A 21,865-nucleotide genomic window follows, 5' to 3' on the forward strand; every position below is an offset into this window, starting at 1 on the left:
CAAATCCCAAATCCTCTCCTTGTCCTTCCTTCCCCAGACAACGAGCTGAGGAGAGATACCAGGGAAGACAAGTCCTTACAGCAGAATTTCATGGAAGAGGTCATTTTGAGCAGCTCCATAACCCAGGAACCCAACCGGGAGGAAAAGCCCCAGAGATGCTGCACAAGGAGGGGCTGCAAACCCAGCCCAGGGTGCTCTGAAGAGCAAAGACCCACCCTGTGCCAGGAAGCTGGCAAGAGCTCCAGCCAGAGTTCGGAGCTGGAGATTCCTGAGAAGCTTCATGAGACCGAGAAGCCCTACGAGTGTGGGGAATGTGGGAAGAGCTTCAGAACGATCTCCAAGCTCATGGACCACCTTCGGACCCACACAGGGGAGAGGCCCTATGAGTGCGTGGAATGTGGGAAGAGCTTCAGCCAGAGCTCCACCCTGATCTGTCACAAGAGGATCCACACTGGGGAGAAGCCCTTTGAGTGTGGGGAATGTGGGAAGAGCTTCTGCACGAGCTCCAACCTGATCCGTCACAAAATGATCCACACTGGGGAGAGGCCCTACGAGTGTTCAGAGTGTGGGAAGAGGTTTCAGACCAGCTCAGATCTCCTCATCCGTGAGCGGATTCACAGAGACGAGAGGCCTTTTCGCTGTCCTGACTGCAGGAAGGGCTTCAAACGCAACTCCCACCTCCTCAGGCACCGGCGCATCCACATCGGGGAGAGACCCTATGAGTGTCCTGAGTGTGGGAAAGGCTTCACCCAGAGCTCCAGCTTGACCAAACATCAATGGAGGCACCGGTAAGGGAAGCCCTGCAAGTGCCCCGAGTGGGGGAAGAGCTTCACGCACTGCTCTGTATTCATCCCCCATTGGAGGACCCACACTGGGAAGAGCCCTGGTGACCCACACTGCCTGTGACCCAGTGTTGTGGTTTGAACCTGGCCAAATGCCAGGCACCTACGAAATCTGCTTTCTTTTCTCTCCCCTGCTGCAGCTGTGCAGAGGGGAGGGGAAAAAAAACCCTAACACACACACACACACAAGGCTCATGAGTCAAGATAATGAACTGGGCAGGATGCAATGAAGGGTAAAACAGGCTGAGAACTTCAAGTTGCAAAGTGATTTATTGGTAACCTAACCCTAAACAGAGTCAGAGGAGGCAAATGAGAACTAAAAATAAGCTCTTAATACACTGTTTCTCTGCTCACCCCGCTCCCTCTTTCCCACCAATAGCACAGGGGGTTGTAGTGGGCACGGTATGGGTTTTTTTGGTCAGTCCATGACCAAAATTTCTTCTGTTGTTCAGGGAGAGGAGTTCTCTACTTAGCCATGGGTCCCTCCCACTAGAGACAGTCCTCTGCAAACTTCTTTGCTATGGGTCCAATCTCTCGAGCAGCAGCTGCTGGAATCTGCTGCCCCATGAGTTCTTGTCCACAGGGTTCAGAGCTCTGAGCCCAGGCCAGGCTGTTTCCATCCCAAGGAACAAGGCCTTTCCCTGCACTGGGACTCCCACTGGATCACAGCTTCCTCCAGGCATCCACCTGCTCCTCTAGCGTGAGCACCTCCCCACGGGCTGTGGGTGGATCTCTGCACCCCTCGTGGACCCCATGGGCTGCAGGGGGACAACCTGCTTCCCCATGGTCCTCACCACGGCCAGCAGAGGATTTTCAGCTCCGGTGCCTGGAGCACCTCCTCCCCCACCTTCTCCACTGACCTTGGTGTCTCCATGTTGTTTTCCCTCACATATTCTCACCTCCTCCTCATCCTCTGTCTAAAAAGAAGTGCTTGCTCACATTGTTTTGATTTCTTCTAAAATATGGATGTTCTGGGTGTAACCAACATCTCTAATTGGCCCAGACTTGGCCAGCAGCATGTCCATCATCTTCAGAGCCATCAGAGATTGGCTCTGCTGGACATGGTGCAAACTTCTAGAACATTCATGCAGGACACACAGGAGCCATTTTTGTGCCCCTCCCCACCCACTAGCAAAAACTGGGCTAAGCAAAACCAACTCATGAGCACAGGGGTGAGTTTTCTCCCAACCCTTCAGCCACTTCTTCAGGCCTACCACAACAGCTTTTGAAGGGTTTAAGTTTCCCCTAGATGCCAAAGATGGCTTGCTGATGTTCTGGGCTAAGCAAAACTTACATACTCAGGTTGGGAAGGCACCTGGCTGGTGGCTTCCATGGCCTCCTGATTCCCTGTGGCCACCTGGACAAACACAGGGGCAGGAACATCCATCGGGACTCACACTGACATCCAAAATGCATTGGGAAGAGCTGATTTATTAATGTTACACCCTAAAAATTGTTACCTCCTGTGTAATTGTTTCTTCTGGTGGCATCAGGAAATGATGGATGATCTTGGAGGTCTTTTCCAACCTAAATAATTTCCTTCTTCACCTTGTCAGAACAACCAAAGCTGAGGTAAAATAAAGAAATGAAACAAAGAGATCTAAAGCTGCACCATTTTACTGTGCATTTGGGGGTGAATTTGGGGTTGAGGGCTATATCCATGAGGATTTGGATGTTCTGGGGCTGCCCAGGCTGGGGGACAGGACAACAGTCTCATAGTTGTACTGGCAGAATGTGTCCACCTGAGCCCACCTGTTCAGGAATTCTGGTTTTTTGTCCCAGTCTCTGGCCTGGGTCTCCCCATGTGGGGTGTGCCCCCCAAAGTGCCCAAATCACTGCTGAAGTGCCTGAGCTGCTCCTAGCTGTGGATGTTCCTGTCCACCAGCCTCTCCTGGTCACTGCCATGGGGGGTGGGAGGGGGTTTAGGGAATCCTAGGGGGATTGGGAGGGGCTTTTGTGGCTTTTGGGGACATTTGTTCTGCTGAGAGGGAGTTTGGCAGGCTCTGTGAGAGAGGTTTGGGGTCCTGGCTAGGCTGTGTGACATGGAGAGAATTTGGGTGGGTGTAGGGGGAGATGGGAATGGGGTTATGGTGGCTCTTGGGCCCACTGATATTGCAGGGAGTGGTTTGTGACCCCCCATGCCAGTGTAACCCCCTTTTCCCTCCCCACAGGGCTCCTGACACAGCTCCTGCTCCCCCCAGGAGGGAATTTGGGGAGGGGGCAGAGGGGGTGCACAGCCCCCACCGGGGGATGACCCTGAGCCAGTGCCCTTTGTTTAGCACCAACCTGGGCTTGGGGCTGCAGAAGGAAGAGGCCGATGGGAAGCAGATCCTGCAGGTGGGACAGTGCTTGGGGTCAGGGCAAGGTCCTGCCCTGCACACCTGGCTCAGGTGTGACACTACCCCGGGAAGGGAGCGGGACATTCCCATCCCCACGGATCAGGGCTGTGAGCAGCACTTGGAGCACAGACATGGAAATAGTGGGAGGAACTGGGAGCACCCTGAGGGTGGGAATTATCCCCACCACCACCTTTCCAGGGCAGCCCTGGATCTGAGAAATGCTCGTTAGGCCTCAGCCTTGGCCAACAGCCCCTGGGCTCAGCTCCTCTGCAGCTGATCACAAACACTGTCTGCTCCCAGGCACTGCTGCTGTCCAACCAGCTCCTGCTTTCTTTAGGAGCAGCCTTGGGAACTGTTTTTCTTCCCTCAGTGGCACAACATCCCTGTTCTCACAGTGTCCAAGAAAGCTGTTGATGCGAAGTGCAGCCAGGATGAAACATTGCTGTGACTAAAGCCCATCTCTTGGGGCCCTATCAACAGGGCTCCAAAAGGAGCCCCTTGGAGCTCTCCTGGAGCAGTGAGCTCCCTCTGAGTGGGGCCTCTCCGAGCCGGGAACTCTCCCGTTTGCTGCACTCGGGGCATCCCCGAACAACGAGGGACCCTGGGCCGATCCCCCCACTCCTCCAGGCTCAACCCTTCGCCTGCTGGGGAGATGCAAAAGCATCCTCAGTGAGCATTTCCCTGCCCTCCAGGGCAATTTCTGACAGCTCCCTGGCACTGCCTGTGTCTGTCTGTGTGCACACACATGTGCCTGTGCTCTGGAAATGGGGGAGAAATGCTGCTCTGGGAGGTGTTGAAGTGCCTTGGATATCTGAGTGAGTTAGGCCTGTAAGTGAGGTTCAGTCATAAGGTATGAGCTATGTGAAATGCTGCTAGGGGTTGTTCTTTTGCTAAGTTGTTAAGTTTAAGGTATATGTTAAGGTTAATGTAGAAGTTAAGTTCTGTTAAGTTTGAGGGCTGTTAAGCTCTTAGGCTGTATTCCTTTTATCCTTGCTCTCACTATCCTTTTGTCACACCTACAGACACAGACACACACAGGGACAGTTCTCGGTTCATTTCTGGTTTGATTGCCTGGTTTTGTTGTTGCTTTCTTCTCATGGTGTGCCTGAACTGTGCAGTCAGGAGCAGAGTGACTCTTGCCAAGGAACTTTGTTGTGCTGTCACTGAATATTAAATCTGGTTTTGCTCATCCTTTGCTGGGGATTTTTTAGGTGTTCTCAAGCCCTCGTTCGTAAGAGGGTGAAGGAGCCCTGGGCCAGGCTCTTGCCCTGGGGGACACAGGGACACTACTGGGGGTCCCTGTGCCCCTGTCCCACCCCCCAGGGCCCTGTCCCCCCTGTCCCCATGTCAGGCTATGGGGGTCAATCTCGTGGAACATCCTCTGGGGGAGGCTGTGGCACTGGGGGGCAGGGGGGACCTGGGGGGACAGGGGACCCTGCTGTGCATGAGCAGCGTTGGACTTGTCTGGGGGAACTGTGAGGGGGGCTGGGGCAGAGTGACCTCTCCAGTGATGTCATACAGTTACCCTGTGATGTCACACAGCCACCGTGTGTTGTCATAGCCCACTCTGTGATGTCACAGGCAACTCTGTGATTTCACACAGCCTTCACTATGGTCTCATGAAGCTGTCCTGTGATGTCAAAGCACATTGGATGATGTCACATTGCCACCCTGTCATGTCACACAGTCTACTCTCTGACCTCACAGCCTGCTGTATGATGTCACACAACCAACCAGTGATTCCACAGCCCTCTCTATTATGTCACTGATCACACCCTGCTCTAGGATGTCACAGCCTGCTCTGTGGTGTCACAAGCCAGTCAGTAATGTCACACAGCCAACTCTGTGATGCCATACAGCCACTCAATGATGTTACATAGCTCACTCTGTAACTGCACAGCCTGCTCTGATGTCATACAGCAACCCTGCGATATCACAGCCTGCCCTGTGGTGTCACACAGTCCCCTCTGTGATGCCATAGCTGCTCCATGACCTCACACAACCAATTCTGTGATGTCATAGTCCAACCTGTGACCTCACACAACCTACTCTGAGATGTCACACAGCCCCTTTCTGACATCACAGCTGCTCTGTGGCTCTCTGACACAGCCCCAGAGGTGCCCATGGCTATGACACAGCCCCCTCTGGGCCATGGCACAGCCCCTGCCAATGCTGAGCACCTGTGAGCTCTGGGTGTGCCCTGCTGGTGTCCCTGAGATGGCCTGGCAGTGCCCCAGCCCTGCTGGGCTGTGCACAGGATCTGCTCCTGGGCAGAGCTGTCTCTCTGCAGCGCTGCCACTTGCCAGGAGCTCCACGAGGCCTTGCTCTGTCACATGGACTTTTGGTTCCATGAGGTTCTGTACTCTCAGCAATGGTCTCCTTAGTTCCAAAGTGTCACCACGGACCCTTGGTTCCATGAAGCTCTGCTGTGTAACAAGGCTCTCCTGGATTCCATGAGGAATACAAAAGCTTTGCATAAACAATGAGCAAGACCATGGACTCCTTGGATCTGTGCTGTCACAAAGGACAGTTGGTTCCATGAGGTCCCATACTGTCACAATGGATATTTGGTTCCACAGGGTGCCACAGTGTCACCATGGTCTCCTTGGTTCCACAAGGCCCTGCAGTGTCACAGTGACTCCCAGGTTCCATGAGGCTCCACAGTGTCACAAGGGCTCCATGTGCCCCAAAGTGTCACAGTGGTCTCCCTCCTGCAGCAACCAGCAGCAAAACCCACTACCAGGGCCAAATGCCTGGGAAGAAGGAGAAAGGGAGGCACTTTTGGAGTGATGGTTTTTGTCTTGCCAGGTCACAGTGACATGGGATGTGGCCCTGCTGTCCTGGAGATGGCTGAACACAGCCTGCCCATGGCAAGGGGGAAAAGACAACAACCTCTGTCCATGGAACTACAGCAGCAGAGAGGTCAGGCCCCAGAAGGCTGGGTTGAAAAGACTGTCACCAGCAAGGGAAACACCAATGCAGGACATTTTCTGGAAAGCTGACATTTCAGGGCATTCTTTTATACAGGGATGCAGCACCAAATAGCAAAATTGACAGTTTCAGCTTTCCGTATGCCTTGAGAACAGCTGGAGTCTTTTCAGCAGTGTGTGCTGTTCCATCCCTTGCTTAGGGTGAGGATGTTGGATCTCTCAGCAGGCTCTGCTCTCCTGGGGGCTGATCTTCCCAGGCAGGCTCTAAAAGCAGAATAAAACAGCAGTGCAAGGCACTGCACAAAGGAAGCACCGGGCTGATCCCATTAAAAGTGCCCTGCAGGGACATTTCACGGCTGACCCTCAGCAGCCCGGGCTGCAAACAAAGCCCGCTCGGGCCGAGCACAAGATCCCCACAGAGCCCTGAGCAACAGCTGGAGCCCAGCAGGGCCTTGGAGGAGGCAGGGCGAGCCCCGGGCCGGGTTCCAAAGGGGCTGCGGGGCTGGGGGCGATGGCGCCGAGTGCCCTGCCCGTGTGTGCCCTGGGCTCTGCGGCGCCACGGGGACACAGCCCGGGGCCGGGGCTCGGTCCTGCTGCCCCCAGGGCGCTGCCGAGGGCTCCCCGCCCGCCGGGGCCGGGGCGGCGCTGAGGGAGCGGCGCCGCCATTGCTGCCGCCATTGCTCAGGGGCGCTGAGGGGAGCGCGGCTCCCGCCAGCCCTGCTCGGCTGTGAGGGGAGAGAGAGAATAGAGAGAGAGGGAATGGAGAGAGAAAACAGACAGCGAGAGTAAAGATAGAGTAAAGACAGAGAGAATAAAGACAGAACGAGTGAAGACAGAAGGAATAGAGAGAGAGAATAAAGAGAGGGAGAATAAAGACACAGAGAGTAAAGAGAAAAACACAGAGGGGATAAAGAGAGCATAAAGACAGAGAGAATGAAAACAGAATGAAGGCAGGATATAGACAGAATAAAGACAGAGGGACTAAAGAATGAGGGAATAGAGAGAGACTAGAGAGAGAGAGAGAGAAAAGACAGAGAGGATAAAGGCTGAGAGAGTAAAGACAGACAGAAAAAAGAGGGGATAAAGACAGAGAGAATCAAGACAGGCATTGCTGCTATAGAAGATCTGTGCAGTTCCCAATGCCTTCGGACACCTGCCCGAATGGCCGTCCTAAGGGTGTCACCATCACCACTTGGCTGACCCAGGGCCAACATCCCCTGTGGAGATACTGGGACCAAAGTTATGTGAGCTGTGATGCCAGACACAAGGGGTTTAGTCTCTTTGGGATGAAGAAACAAGTTTTTCTGTCCATTTGAGATAGAAAACAACTTTTGATTGCATCAATCTGTTGTATATGGCATTCAAAAGGCATCACAAATACTAAAAAGAAATGATGATAAATATCTGTGGTTTAAAAAAACATAAAGAGGTAGTTAGAAGCAACATACATACTGACCAAAGATTAAATAAAAGAAAAACTATTGTGTTAAAAAATCTTATGCAGTTTTGTCAGTGATTGTTCTTGGTTTATAAAACTTTTAAATTTGTTTCCTCTGATCTGCATTTTTGTCTTGCACACATGAAGGTCTGTTGTCCATTCCAAGAGAAAGGCATCCATTATGTGAAAAACGAGTTTCACTCTCCTGTTGAAATTTAAAAGTTTAATAAAGGACAATAGGGGATGTTATAAATTGGGTCTCAAAAACCAATCAGAGACGTAGAGCCAATTAAAGAATTTATTAATTGAGCAAGCAGATTGCAGCCAATTTACAGCGCTGGGCGGGCGCGGCGAGCCTCCCTGCTACGCCTGCAGCACCGCGCCTAAAGATTACAAGCCATCAATTTTTATAGCCCTTTTTACCCTCTCCCTTGAGTCCCCTCGTGGGTCTTGACTGGCGTTCTTTTGGGTGTCTCGATTGGCCGCAGAATCGTCGTTCTCTGCGTTGGTTGGTTGTGGTTTGGGGTACGCGGCTCTCGGAGGGGTTTCTTTCTTGCCAGCAGTTAGACTGTGTCCCGTGGGAATCACACAAGGCTTGCTGAGCGGCCTTGCGAAAAGAGTTACAATTGTTGCAAACCTGCAGCAGAAAGGTTTGGCTCTAAAACAGGAACTCTTTCTGTTAAAGCAAAACTAAAAAGCAGAGCTTAGCAAAAGTAAAGAATTAAAACTTATTGATTTTCTAAACGATTTCGTGAACTATACCTTCTGTAATTTATCACATACACCATACAGGTGACATTTGTTTTGCAGTTTGAATATGCAATGTTCATACACAATGCTTATACAAGCATAAATAGCAGCTTTAAATCCTAATTCCTTCTTCACACAAGGATGTGTAACCCATCAGAAATATTTAACAAGGAGCCATATTAGCTTTGGGCTTGATGGTATGGGTTGTTTAAAGTGTGTGATGAGTAATGGGATCTCGAACAAATACCACTCTTTCTAATTTGGGTTTGTTCTTTATCAGCCCTGCTGCATAGAAATCTCTTCTTTACAGCAGAGACAAAATGAAATTCCTTAATACAGATGAGAATTGTGTAATTCAGGCGGATTAAAGGGGAAGTTCTCTGTTATTGTGAAAAGATAAACTAAATGACCTGTTTGATGTACATCCTGGAGGAGGCTTTGAAGTGAAGAGTGAAAAAGAAAAAATATTTTCCTTACGAAGTATCTTGAAAGAGTTGTTTTGGTTTACAGAAGCAGCTGCACTGATCATGACCTCCACAATTATAAATGCACAGCAACGACTTACTTGACTTAATCTGGCCACAATTCAGAGCTGCAATTCCCAAATCTCATCAAATAGGTTGTTCTGCTATAATAACGAATGAGAGCAGAAATAGCAACATTTCTCATCAGGGTTTTGGCTTGGAAAGGCCATTTAATTTATGCTCCCTCAGCTGCCAGCCTAAAGTATGCTGTGCAAACCTTAGGTGTACGTTGGGACTTCATGTATTTCTTTAGCATCAACTTAGGTGCAAACCTGGTGTAAAACCCTCCACACATCACACTGATTTCCAGTGACAGAACTTCTCTGTTCCAGCACAAAACTGACTTTTCCTGCTCCAGCAGGGAACAGCCCCCATCCCCCTGTGCCACCCCATCCCTCTTCTCCTCAGGAGACACCAGCCCGAGCTGTCAGCCGTGTCCTGCCTCAGGTCTGGGCACAACTTTTCTGTCAACAAAAGATCTCCTGGACCCTGTGCAGACTTGGCTGTGCAGCAGGATGGAGACCATCTACAGGGAGCAGTGGTGGCTGGCAGAGATCTCACAGAGCTGCATCCTGCACGCTCTCTGTATGTATGGGCCAGACCAGGAGATCATGACCCAGAGCTTGCAGGACATCCTGGAGGAACACACAGTGCCACTGGTCCAGGGCACCACTGACATCATTGTGAGGCAGTGCAGAGAGGAGGCCCAGAGGCTTCTGTGCTCCCAGCTGCTGTGGGTGAGGATGACAGCCCAGCAGCCAGCAGCAGCTCCAGCAGCTCCAGCAGCTCCAGCAGCTCCTTGCCTTGGATGGGGACTCCAGCCAGCAGCCCTGCAGTCTCAATGGAGGAGGAAGAAGCTGCCACAACATAGGCTGCCCACCCCAGGGCTCACAGCACCCCCAAATTGTGGCTGTGTCTGCAGGGTTGGACCAGTCCCAGGAGGAGCCACAACAGGAGTGGGGATGGTGGTAGGTCCCTCTGCCCAGAGCAACAGGCCCACACCCTCTGTATCAGTATCATGTTGTCTATAATTTGTTTGTGGATTTGTTGGGTTTTTTGTTGTTGATCAGAAGGTTTATATATATATGTCTCAAAGAGCAGATAAGGTTCAAACTAAAAGATTGCGGGACATTGTAGATAAACGCTAAAAAAGATTTGGAATAATATCAGTTATTTTGGAATAAGTGGTAGACAACTCAAATATCTGTGCAAACATGAGAATAGATATTACTTCACTTCATTTGGGAGTGCTTTCTATAATTATGGTATCGGCTCAAAAATTATTGCCAACTCCTACTTCAGTACACTTATATTAAAATGTCTAAATCAAATAAATCACCATCAAACCCTTTAAATTCATTAATTTCAAATTTGCAAAACCTTCCTATGTGTGATGGTATTGCAGCCTCCTGAGTTCCTGAAGCCCTCACTCACCTCAGCTCAGTTTGGGCAGGAAGGGGATGGTTCTGTTTGTGAGATGTGGGGACAGGAGGAGGGAAGACTTTGCAAACGCTGTCACCAGGGCAGGGCTGTTTTCATTCATGGTGACAAGTGGGAGTACTTAAGCTTTTTATTTACTGAGAGGGAGGTGCTGAAGGGCAAAACTTCTCAGGAAGAAGGACATGCTGCACTTCCAAAGGAGGGTGAGTGAAGGGGAAAAGTGTCATTCGTCTTTCATGGAAGGTGTTTCATTTTTAACAAATTATTTTTGCTGAAGATGTACCTAGACAGCACTGTTTTAGAGCATTTTATCAGACTCCCAGAGTATCCTCACATCTGTTTTGCCACATTTTCTCTCTGTGTTTCATTGTGAATGATTTCTCCTCCCCGGGTGGCTCCTGCTTGGAGCTCTCTGCTCAGTGGAGTCCCGTTTGCTCAGCAGCCTTTGCAGCGAGTTATTCCCCAGCGTGTGGCTCTGCTGCCATCCCAAATCTGCGGTTTCACTGCCAGCCTGACTGAGACTGGGGAGCTGCTGGGCATGGCTGGAGAATTTCCCCCAGTCCCCTTCACTCACTGCCAAAATCCTCCAGCAATACTATGTTTACATTTCCTTATTGCTTGGAAAAACACAACTTCATGCTTATTCCAGTTTAAAAATTAAATTTATTGAAGATTATTACACTTGCACTTCTGATATGTAAGTACACAAAAATCAACATAAGTTAAAAAATTAGATTTATTACAAATTGCTGCAACCACACTAAGAATTAATATACAAATATCAATTTAAGTTTAACAAAAATAATTTATTACATCATATATATATTATATTATATTATGAAAATCTAGCACAAACATAAAAATAAAACCAGATGTAAATAAATAGAAATAGAAATCTAACTATACAAACATCAATCTACCTATCTAAATATCCATATATAATTATATAAATCTATAAATATATCCTGAAGGGATTTCAGAAGCCCAATCTCCACACGTTCTCCCTCTGTCTCTTCCTCCCGTGCAGCACAGCCCTCCTGGTCAGGGACAGCAGATGAACATCTGGGAAGCAAAGGCAACACTGAGTCAATATCGGGACATTTCCCTGGGCAGCAGCTGCACTTGTGTGAGGGAAGAGAAAATCTCAGAGCCTCCCCAGCAGGGTGAGAAAGAAAAAGCAGGCTGAGCCTCAGCCCCAGCCTGCCTCACCAGCCCTGTGGCCTCACCCAGGCTCTCGGGGGGCAGCAGCAGCAGCTCCCTGTTCACTGCTCTTGCTGGTGCCCTTCAGCTTCTCCCTGATGGCTCTCGTCACTCTCCGATGTTCTTGAGGCATTTAGGGAAGCTGTGGCAAAATTGTACACACAGGAATTGGTGGAATGGCCTGGCAGAGCCACAGTCCTGGACCCCTCTGTGCTCCCTGCTGGCTCTCTCCATCCCCTCAGCCCTGCCATCCCCTCAGCAAACCCACAGCCCCCCCAGTTCCTTCAGACCCCCACAGTCCATTCTGACACATCAAGTCCCCTTAGACCTGCCACCCCCCTCAGTCTGTGCCACTTCCCTGTCCCCTCAGCCCCCACCATCCCCTGCAGCTCACCCTGAACCCACAGCTCCACCATTCCCCTTTCCTCCCCCACACCCCTCAGCCCCACAGTCCCCTCAGCCCCACCAGCACCTCAAGCTCACAGTCCCTTCAGTGTCACCTCTCCTCAGCCCCCTCAGCCCCTCAGTCTCACCGTCCTTCAGCAGCTCCTCAGGGGACACCAGCTGCTCTCACTGCTCTAGGGACACCTGGGGACACCTGGAACTGCTGCTCCGCCCGGGCCGGCCGCCAGCTCGGACCCAGCACGGGAAGAGGGGACAGAGGGGACATGGGGGAAAGCAAAAGATGAAATAGGAAGCAGAGCAGGGAAAGAGGTTAAAAGTAAGCCTATGCCTACACAAATATTAATTCATGTACCTAAATATTAATAAAACTCCAACTATATACATTCCTTAATTTAACTATATGCATATAAAACTTACTCTAATTACATATAAATGTATCTATGAAAATCTATAAATCTAACTACAGATATATAAATTCAATCACAGCTATAACTATATTTATGTAAATGGATCTAAATCAAACTATACAGATTTTTAACTGTAAGCACATATAAACACAACTTTATAATTCTAGAAATAAATCTACATAGGTATAAAAATGTAATTGTAAAAATCTAGAAACATAATATATACAGAGGGATCCCACCTGTCTGATCTTCACTGGCTCTCCCTTGGTCTCCGTGTCCCACGCAGGGCAGCCCTCCTGGCGAGGTAGATCAGATGGATGTCTGGGAAACAAAGAGAACACTGAGTCAATATCTTGCCTTCATGAATATTTCCCTTTGGAAGGAATTGTAGTTCTGTCAAAGATTGTAAAAGATTGCCTGAAAGGCAGACTCTCACATGGGAATTAGAGGCCTCCTCTTTACAGAAGAGGGATCCTTCCAAGTTTTCAGAACTTCACAAGTTTTGGAGTATCCCAATAAAGCTGCAGCACCCGCAGTGAAAATGGCACCCAGGAGAGCTTGAAACACACACAGTCCCAGCTCACACAAAGAACCCAGCCTTGGTCTTTCTCTGTGCTCACAGAGACACCTCAGTCCTCACTGAAATGGCTGAAGCTGACGGGTGATGTGAGCTGAGTTACAAACCAGCACTGGTCCCTGGCATCTAAAAAGTGCCCTCTGCAGTGAGCAACAGCTCCTCCAACTCAACCAGCAGCTCTGGGATGAAGAGCTGGCAGAGAAAGAGCTCCCTACGAGGCCTGCAGGCTGTACCAGCCTTGCTTGAGAATGCAGATCCAAAGTGCTCTCTCTCTCTTATTAGTTCTCACTAATCTGAGGAAATTAAATTTTGCTTTTAGCTACTGCATTTGTGTTCTGTGATTTGTCTGGCCTCAGAGGTTCTACCACCTGTATTTTTAATGTGTCTCACTACAGCAATCAGCAGACTGCTACTACAGAGATTTAATGCTTTCAGACACAAAGCTCAGCCTTCTACTCTGACATTTTGCTGACATATTCCACAGTTACTTCAAGAGTCACTCAGCATTGCCTCCAGAGCACTGCCACCCTGCAGCAAACCTATCCACACACTTCAGCTGGAAACTGGGACACTCAGCTTGGTGACACAAGTGCCAGAAGGTCAGCTTTGTTCACTGCTCTCTTGCCACACCACAGGACTCAGGGTCAGTGCTGCCAGAGAAGCGTGGAGGGCAGGGCTCCACCGGGGAGGCTGTGCCAGTGCCCTGCTGGAACTCAAGGCACCAGGAAGCACCAAGCCTGCAGACAAGAACTCAACTCCTCTGATCTCCCTTCCTGCCACAGGCAGGCTCACAGCAGCCATCTCAGACCTTTCTCAACCAATGTGGGCTCTCTCCTTACCAAGCTCCTCGGGCTCCAGGGAACTGTTCCCATGGCTCACAGTGCCAGGCAAAGCTCTCTCTGCTGCAGCCATGTTCTCAGGCTCCCCTCCTGAAGACTCAGGGGCGACACCAGTGTTCCCCTTAAAAGAAAACCAGAAAGAAAGAAAACCCAAAGATCACTCACTGTTTTCTGCAGGGACACAGTAGTTCAGAGCCTGCAATATTTCTTTCTCTTGAGGAAGAAAATGCTTCTGAGAACTGGCTTGGGTGAGTTTACAGAAGACAAGAGGTCATCACACTTGGCAATACAACATGGACAATTCCAAAAAATCCCATTCCCTGCCTTGAATATGCCTCCCCTCAACAGTAAATCTAGAGGAGGCTACAGGTGTGCATATTAAATGAAATAGAGAAATCCTTTGGCAAATCTGTATAACAATATGCAAAAATGCCTGTGCCAATACAGACACTGAACATTTCAGGCATGTCTGGAAAGAGGCAAGAGTTAAGAGAAAGTGGATTCCTAAGTCAAAGAGGGAATCTGTCAAACACAAGGACTAATGGTCCCTGATTGAATTGCACTTCAACACAGCAGAAGGCCCTGGGCTTCAAGGAGTCCTTAACCATTTCATGTGCAGCACCAACATTGTCCTTCCCTCCAATTCACAACTCACAGGGCCTCAGAACCAACACATCTGCTCCCTAAAGGCTCCAGGGCTCACTCACTTTCATCTCTTGCTCCTAACAAGGAGGTCTGGCCCCTAAAGGCAGTGGAGAAGAGTGACTTCTCAAACCCAGTCCAGAAGCTGCCAAAGCTGACAAGGTTGAACGTGGGGTGACACTGAACACATGACGTGGGCACTAAGGAAGCAGTCCTGCCAGCTCCTGGCACAGGGATGTGCTCCTCCCTCCACAGCCCTGAGCACAACAGCCTCATCCAGGCTGCAGCTTTGCCAGGACTGGATGGGAACACACACGTCTTCCCACAGAGATGTCCAAGAAGAACATGACAAAGCTCTGGAACACAGAGACCAAGACTGCCCAGTTTGCCAGTTTGCCACTTTGCTGAGGTTTTCCGAGATACATATGTGCCTGCAGGCTACAGAGAGGACCAGAAAGCTGCAGCTGCAGCACATCCCCTCACACGGCTCTGGCAGTGCCTACACACACAGCAGGGCTCACACAGCAGCAGCAGCTGCAGCCCAGCCCTTGCTCTGCCTTGGCCTTCCAGCCAAAAGGAGGCAGAGCCCACAGCTGGTGCTCTAACAGAGGCTCCTCTCACATGCCCCTCCCTGGGTGGGACACTTTGCCTTCAGGGGCAATTCTCCAAACACTCTTCTCCTGTTTCACATCAAGCTAAGCTTGTTAGAACCTACAAAGCATCACCAGGAATGATGCCCCTGCACTAGGGATTCTTCCCAGGAAAAGGAGAAAGGAGCACCCAAACTTGGCCAACACCTCTCGTCCTCACTAAGGATGAGCCCCCTTTTCCTTCCCTCCTCCTTTGCAAATCTTGCTTTACCAAGCAAATCCTTCCCTGTCCATTCACAGCTCAATTCAAGAAGCCTTTCCTTCTCAGCCATGCAACAACTTTCAAAAGCTCTCAGTCCAGCCCTTTTCCTCCCTTTCCAATGCAGTTACCTGAGCAAAGGGAGACCTTTCAGGGGGGGAGTGGGAAATCATCTCCTCCAGCGTCTCAAGCACCAGGTCCAGAGTCAGTGGTGGCAATTCCTCTTCCCCAGGCTCATTCCATGGCCAGCTGGAGGCTGTCCATGCTGCACAACCAGCACTGCCAGCCGGAGCATCGGGGGCTGAACTGCCCACTGTGGCTGCAAGAATCCAAACACTTGGGTCAGGCTCCAGAACAGAGCTTGGCACACAGAGCTCTACTGCTGCCTTGGATCAAACACCACAGGAAGCACACAGCAAACTCAGTGTAAGAAATGTATTCCAACTTCCCAGGGGATTGGAAGACTGATTTCTTCCTCTTAAAAAGTATTTATTCTCATTGATGGGTATGTCTGGTAAAGTATGGACTGTAAAACTGATCTACACACACACACACTAATACTTTGTAATCACAGCCTTTTCCATCTCCCCATCAGCTTGTGGAATTGGCTGCTTTGGAGTTTTGCTGAACAAAGAAAGTAGATCCCGCTTGGAAGAGCCCAGATCTGCAGACATGCAGACTAAAATTAAACTGGGATTGTACTGCAGAAAAGCAACCTTGTGGCTGTGGCCGTATTCTGCAGTTGCAACTCTTCTGCTGACACACAGAGCTCACTGAAATGTAATCAACTTCTTTGCAGGAGAGACAATCTTGAAACTCTGCACTATCCTATCAGCGTCCTAGTTTGGCTTCATTCAAGAAAACAGGGGAGCTCACCAGACACTGAGCAGTTGAGGGCAAATGTTTTTTGCCTCAGTCTTTCTCCCCTACACAGAGACTGTTTGGAAAACCCCCAGAAAATCCTCCAAATCTGGAGGAAGGACAGGAAAACCAGACAGAGATTGTTTTTGTTCTCAAGGTCCCCCTTCCTGGTCAACTCGACAATTTCTGTCTGATTCTCACTTGACATCTACCCATGACAGAGCACTGCAGAAAAATACTTCAAACAGTCACTTGGCAGGAGCTGTTGGAAAATCAAGGGTAGAAGTTCTTTCCCTACCTGATGGTCTGTAGGTTGGCAGGTGCTGCTCTGAAAATGTGCAGCTGCTGCTCTCTGGAAGGGCCCTGGAAGAGCTCAGATGGTCTATGGCAATTGGTGGAATGATGAGCTCATGCTGGCATTTAAATTTGCCTGCTACTGGTTCCTCCAATGATTCCCCAAGAACTCCAGAGGTGGCAAACACTTTCTTGGGAGGCTCTGGGGAAGCCTCAGAGTCTTGATCAGCTGCACTTGTGCTGGAAGGGCCTGGAGACAGCTCTGCATCCTCAGGTGAGGCAGCACTGAGGTCTTGGCATGAGGGAGCTGAGTAGCAGTGAGGGAAGAAGAAAGGAAGAAACAGAAGATTGAGTCACTATTGCTCCTTGCCTACATTTCCCTTGGCAACAACTGTACTTTTCTCAGCAAAGAGCAAAACTCAGATCCTCCCAAGTACGGTGAGGAAGAAAAAAATCTCCACATGTTCTGGGGCTTTGCAACAACCAACTCCCTGTTTGTCTATTTAGGTCTCACCTATTCGTTTAACCACCTGGCAAAACTGTCCCCTGGCAGTTCCTTGGCAGGGACAGTCAAGAAACCCAACAACCAGGTCATTTCCCCTCTGCTCCAAAGGGACACAAAAACTTCATAATCACAACCTTTCCTACATGCCCATTAGCTTTTGGAGTTGGCTGCTTGAGTTTCTCATCCCAACACTTGAGATTCACATCTCATCCACAGAGTGGATTCACCCTGGACAAGACCAGATCTTCAGGCAAACACTGAAATTCACCTGTGATATTTATGCTAAAAAGCAACCATGTGGCTCAGGCCATATTCTGCAGGTGCAATTGTTCTGCAGACACACAGAGCTCATTGAAATGGCATGGCCTGATGGGCACAACACACAGTCTTAAAAATCTGTGATATTCTATCACCATCCCAGTTTGGCTTCATTCAAAGACAGAGGGGAGCTCACCTAACACCGACCACTTGTCAGCCACGATTTTTTGCCTTACACTTGCACCTCAGCAGAAAGGCTGTCTGGAAAATGCCCAGGAGACAAACCAAATCAGAAGAAATGTCAGGAAAAGCAGACCGAGAATTCTTTTGCATTCAAGGTTCCTTTTCCCAGTCAACTTGACACTTTTCTGCCTGATTCTCACTTGACATCTACCCATGACAGAGCACTGCCAAAAAATACTTCAAACAGTCACTTGGCAGGAGCTGTTGGAAAAGCAAGGGTAGAAGTTCTTTCCCTACCTGATGGGCTGTAGGCTGGCAGGTGCTGCTCTGATGATGTGCAGCTGCTGCTCTCTGGAAGGGCCCTGGAAACGCTCGGATGGTCAATGCGAACCAGGCGAACCATGAGCTCAGGGTGGCGTTTTAGGTCCATACGGACCAGTGGAATGCTGAGACGCTTCAGCTGGAATTTGCGTCTGAGTGATTCCTCTGATGAATCCCCCAGAACTCCAGAGGTGGGAACCAATTTCTTGGCAGGCAGTGGGGAGGCCTCAGAGTCTTCAGCACCTGCACATCGTCGCCTGGAAGGGCCTGGAGGCAGCTCTGCATCCTCAGGTGAGGCAGCTCTGAGGTCCTGGCATGAGGGAGCTGAGTAGCAATGAAGAGAAGAAGAAAGGAAGCAAAGGGAAGATTGGGTCACTATTGCTCCTGGCCTACGTTTCCCTTGGCAGCAACTGTGCTTCTATCAGCAAAGAACAAAGCTCAGATCCTCCCAAGCAGGGTGAAGAGAAGAAAAAAATCCCCACATGTTCTGCGGCTTTGCAACAACCAATTCCTTGTCTGTTTAGCTCTCTCCTATTCGTTTAACCGCCTGGGAAAATTTTCCCCTGGCAGTTCCTCGGCCAGAGGCAACTGCCAGAATCCCAACTGCCAGGTCTTTCCCCCTCTGCTCCAAAGGGACAGGAGGCTCCCTGCAGCTGGGCCTGGCCACCATCGAGCCCTCGGCACTCACACGCACTCACGGAGAGCTCCCCAAGCGTGCCCGTGGCCGGGCAAGGAGCAGCGGCAGCCACGGCGCGGGGCTGGGCCAGCTGCAGGCCGAGCGGGCCAGGCTGCTGTGAGCGCAGCCCCGGCGGGACTGTCCCGCAGCCCCCGGCAGCCCGGGGGGCACGGCACGGCACGGCACGGCACGGCACGGCACGGCACGGCACAGCTGCCTTGCCCAAGCACAGACAGCCCCTGGGCCAGCCGGGGCAGCTGCGCTGAGCAGCCCCAGCACGGGCAGTGCCCACGGCCAAAGCCCGCGCCACCCTCGCTGCCAGCCCGGCTTACCGGCCCCGCGGAGCTGCTGCAAGCGGCTGCGCTGGCGGCTGCGCACCTCCTTGCTGCACCTCCTTGGCGCACCTCCTCGGCTGGCCTTGCTCCGGCGCTCGATGCGGAGCAGGAGGTCGGGGCGGTCGCGGCGAAAGATTGGATTCCTGAAGTGGAGCCAGCTGCCGCCCTCGCTCGCCACCTTGTGGAAGCCGTACAGGTGGAGCTGTCGCACGAAGCTGCTGAAGTGCGTGGCTTTGAAGGTGCCCGGGGCCGCCGCCGCCCCCTCGCCGCCCAGCCCGCGGGCGCCGGCCGGGCTGAGCAGCTCCCGCTCGAAGAGCGAGCGCTCGACGAGCAGCCCCCGGGCCAGGCTGTCCCAGCGCACGGAGCGGACGCGGGGGCTGTTCACCAGGTGCCACAGCTTGGCGGGGAAGGTGCGGGCGCTGAGCCCCGAGGGCAGAGGGGGCTGCTGCATGGCGGCGCCGCTCACCGACTGGGGCAACAACGCCTCAGCGCAACGGCCGCGGCGCGGGCAGGACTTGGCGGGGACGAGCGACGAGCGACACGAGCCAGAGAGGCACAGCGCGGGCACAGCGCGGGCACAGCGCGGCCGTTTCGCTCCCGGGGCGCTGGCCGGGCTCGGCGGGGCGGGCAAAGCCCCTTGCGAGGCTGCTGGCAGCAGTGGCGACCTCTCTCCCCGCGCTGCATCTCATCCCCGGGTCACCTGTGGTGACAGAAGGAAAGGACATTGCTCTGTCTTGCCTGCCGAAAGGATGAAGAGGAGACACTTGAAGACATTCTTTTTGCCTCTTTCCCAGCCAGCTGGCATGTTCTTTCTCCTCATCCCTGCCTGTCAGCAAGGGGCAGCAATTTTGTCAGCATGCTCATCAAAGCTGAACTGCTGCCCCTAGGATGGATGTTGCTTTAGCCAAGGGATGAATGGCTTCCAGTTGGAGTCAGCTCACGCTGGTGTCTCCACAAGAGGCTGTGCCTTTTTCTTTCCTCAGGAATCATTTCTTGTCTTCCTGTCTTCCCCCATCTGGGGAGAGTAACAGTGAAAACCCCTCCTGCAGCCAAGTCTAGTCAATGCAGACTGCTCACAGAGTACATCTTGCAATGGAAAGAGACTCCTCTGAGTTGGTGTTGGGAGGTGGAGGGGGAAGGTTTGTCCTGTGCTCACTTGAAGTCTTGTTGGGCAGCTGTTTTGCTCTGGCAGATAGACACCAGGGATGTATATCCAAGCCTTGCAGGTTCATTCATGAGCTTCCTGAGAGACCAAGGAGACTGAGGGATTGTTCTGTGAGGGCAGAAATTTCCATCTGGGAACTTTTTCAGATGCTTCAAAAATTTTTTACTTTCCTTCCCAAATATTGCCAAAATGTTTTGCTTCCAGAGAATCTTTTCCTTCTCTTTGGTGAACTTCCCTCTGCTGCCCTCCCAAATCTGGCCATTTCCCAGGATTCCTTCCCAAACTCAGGAGTATCCCATGGCCTTCCCTCTCCAGCTGGAACAGAAGGAAGCCCAGAGTTTGCTGTTGTGAGAGAGGAGTTTCTCTTTCTGCCCTGCTTTCCATTTGGGGTAGGTTTGTGTGCATTCATTTGATCAAGGAAGGTTTAAACTCGGAAGGAGTTGTGTTTCAAACTGCTCCATCCTCAGGGTCTTCTGTGGATATCCTTGCACAAAAGGGCTCTTTGTGTGAGCTCCCAGTGTCCAGGTTAAGGAAGGAGGTTGATATTTCAGGGTTGTTGCTGCTGAAAACATTTGTTTTCCTCTAGGAGCAAGGAGCTGGGAGTGGATACTTTTCTCACCTGCCTGCAGAAGAGGAAGTTGGAAAGTGGCAATTTTGTTTGAGGAGGTGGCCATCGGGAGTGTTCTCCCAGAGATGGGCTGGCAGAGAGGCAGCAGGGGAGGTTTCAGACAGGAGCAGCAGCCCCTGCCTGGGTCATGCTGCAGGGAACCCCAGGAGGGAGGTGTGAGAAGGGTTGTTTCTTTTTGTGCAGATCAGCGATTTTCTCCTCTTTCAAAAGAAAAGGTGGGAAGACTCTCAGGTCTTGTGCTCACCTGGCAGTGTATTTGATATGATGGTGGGTGGGAGACACAGATGCAGAAACCAGCTGAGGTAATAATGTCATTTACTATAATGCAAAAATGAAAAAAAATCAGAAATGGATAAGGTAAGCAATGCACCTCATCATTACTACATGAGGTTGCCTCTAGTGATGAAGGAAGACATCACCAGATACCCAAATCCTTTCCCCTCATCCAGACCTGCACATCAGCTGGGGGAAGCTGTCCCAGCAAAGCCCTGCAGAGCCACGGCTGTACCTGGGAAATGCTGCAGTGCCTCCACCTTTGCTGGCCACGAGGCTTCCGAGTGCACTGTGAGAGCAGCCTGGCTGTGATAGTGCTGAACGACCAACCTGACAGAACTTGTAGTGTGGGGACATCTGACTTCACTCTCCTCTTGGTTTTCTCCCCTTGAGAGAGGAGGGGTAAAAAACCTCAAGGAGAAAAACCTCAAGGTTCCTCAAGGAGGAACCAAGGGAGTTGTTTTGGATCCTTCAGCCCCATACAGGGCCAGATGTGGCCTTGTCTGGATTATTCTGAATGTGGAAAGGTAAATACCTGTTTCAGCAGTGAGTAGATACCTAGATCATAATGGTATTAATATTTGGTTAATGAGCAGATATATATATATATATAATTCTGTAAACTCACCCATGCCAGTTCTCAGAAGCATTTTCTTCCTCAAGAGAAAGAAATATTGCAGGCTCTGAACTGTTGTGTCCCTGTGGAAAACAGTGATCTTTGGGGTTTTTTCCTTCTGGTTTTCTTTCAAGGTGTCAAGGTTTGAGATTTTGGTAAGATCATTGGTTTCCTAAATTGTATTATTCTGCCTAGCTTATAGGTACCTTTCTTAACTTGCATTTTAGCTATTTTTATAGTTTTTGCAAGCATTTACCCCATAATTGCATTTTAGCTGTTACAGTTTTGCAATTAAGCCTTTTTTTGTGTATGTATGTCAATCTGTTCTAGGTTTGTATGTTTGTTATTTTCTGCCTCTAATAAATGGTATTTTAAATCATATTAGACTAATTGGCCAAATATTGGTCCACCAAGGGACCGAGTCTTGGGGTGCTAGCTACCCTGATCTGCTGCCAGAAGCCTGGCAATCCATTATTTCCCATGATTTGGCCAATCCAGGATTTCCCATGATTTCCCACAATTTGACCAATCCCTGATTTCCCAGGATTTCCCTTTATTTGGTCAATTC

General features: G+C 50.6%; 2 protein-coding genes and 1 long non-coding RNA gene across 3 annotated transcripts in view; 1 reads left to right on the top strand and 2 right to left on the bottom strand.

Annotated features, from left to right (window-relative positions):
* LOC146421150 (uncharacterized) overlaps positions 1-792 on the top strand; it is a 278,146-nt gene extending 277,354 nt beyond the window's left edge. The window contains exon 4 of the mRNA XM_085047703.1: positions 38-792. Within this exon, the coding sequence (XP_084903829.1) occupies positions 38-792 (755 nt within the window). The remainder of the gene's footprint in view (positions 1-37) is intronic.
* A 10,189-nt stretch (positions 793-10,981) lies between these two features.
* On the bottom strand, positions 10,982-12,423 carry LOC146421161 (uncharacterized). Its single transcript, XR_014848788.1, has 3 exons — positions 11,997-12,423; positions 11,490-11,605; positions 10,982-11,325 (listed from the first exon to the last, which is right to left on the bottom strand). It is a non-coding gene; the product is annotated as an uncharacterized LOC146421161 (long non-coding RNA).
* A 102-nt stretch (positions 12,424-12,525) lies between these two features.
* Positions 12,526-19,112, bottom strand: LOC146421162 (uncharacterized). Its single transcript, XM_085047704.1, has 6 exons — positions 18,613-19,112; positions 17,581-17,928; positions 16,342-16,644; positions 15,314-15,501; positions 13,692-13,812; positions 12,526-12,596 (listed from the first exon to the last, which is right to left on the bottom strand). The coding sequence occupies exons 1-6, from the start codon at positions 19,064-19,066 to the stop codon at positions 12,526-12,528; spliced, it is 1,485 nt and encodes a 494-aa protein (XP_084903830.1). The 5' UTR covers positions 19,067-19,112.
* Positions 19,113-21,865: the final 2,753 nt, after the last annotated feature.

Source organism: Lichenostomus cassidix, unplaced genomic scaffold, assembly GCF_008360975.1.
Source record: "Lichenostomus cassidix isolate B80296 unplaced genomic scaffold, HeHo_3.0 HiC_scaffold_43, whole genome shotgun sequence".
NCBI lineage: Eukaryota > Metazoa > Chordata > Aves > Passeriformes > Meliphagidae > Lichenostomus > Lichenostomus cassidix.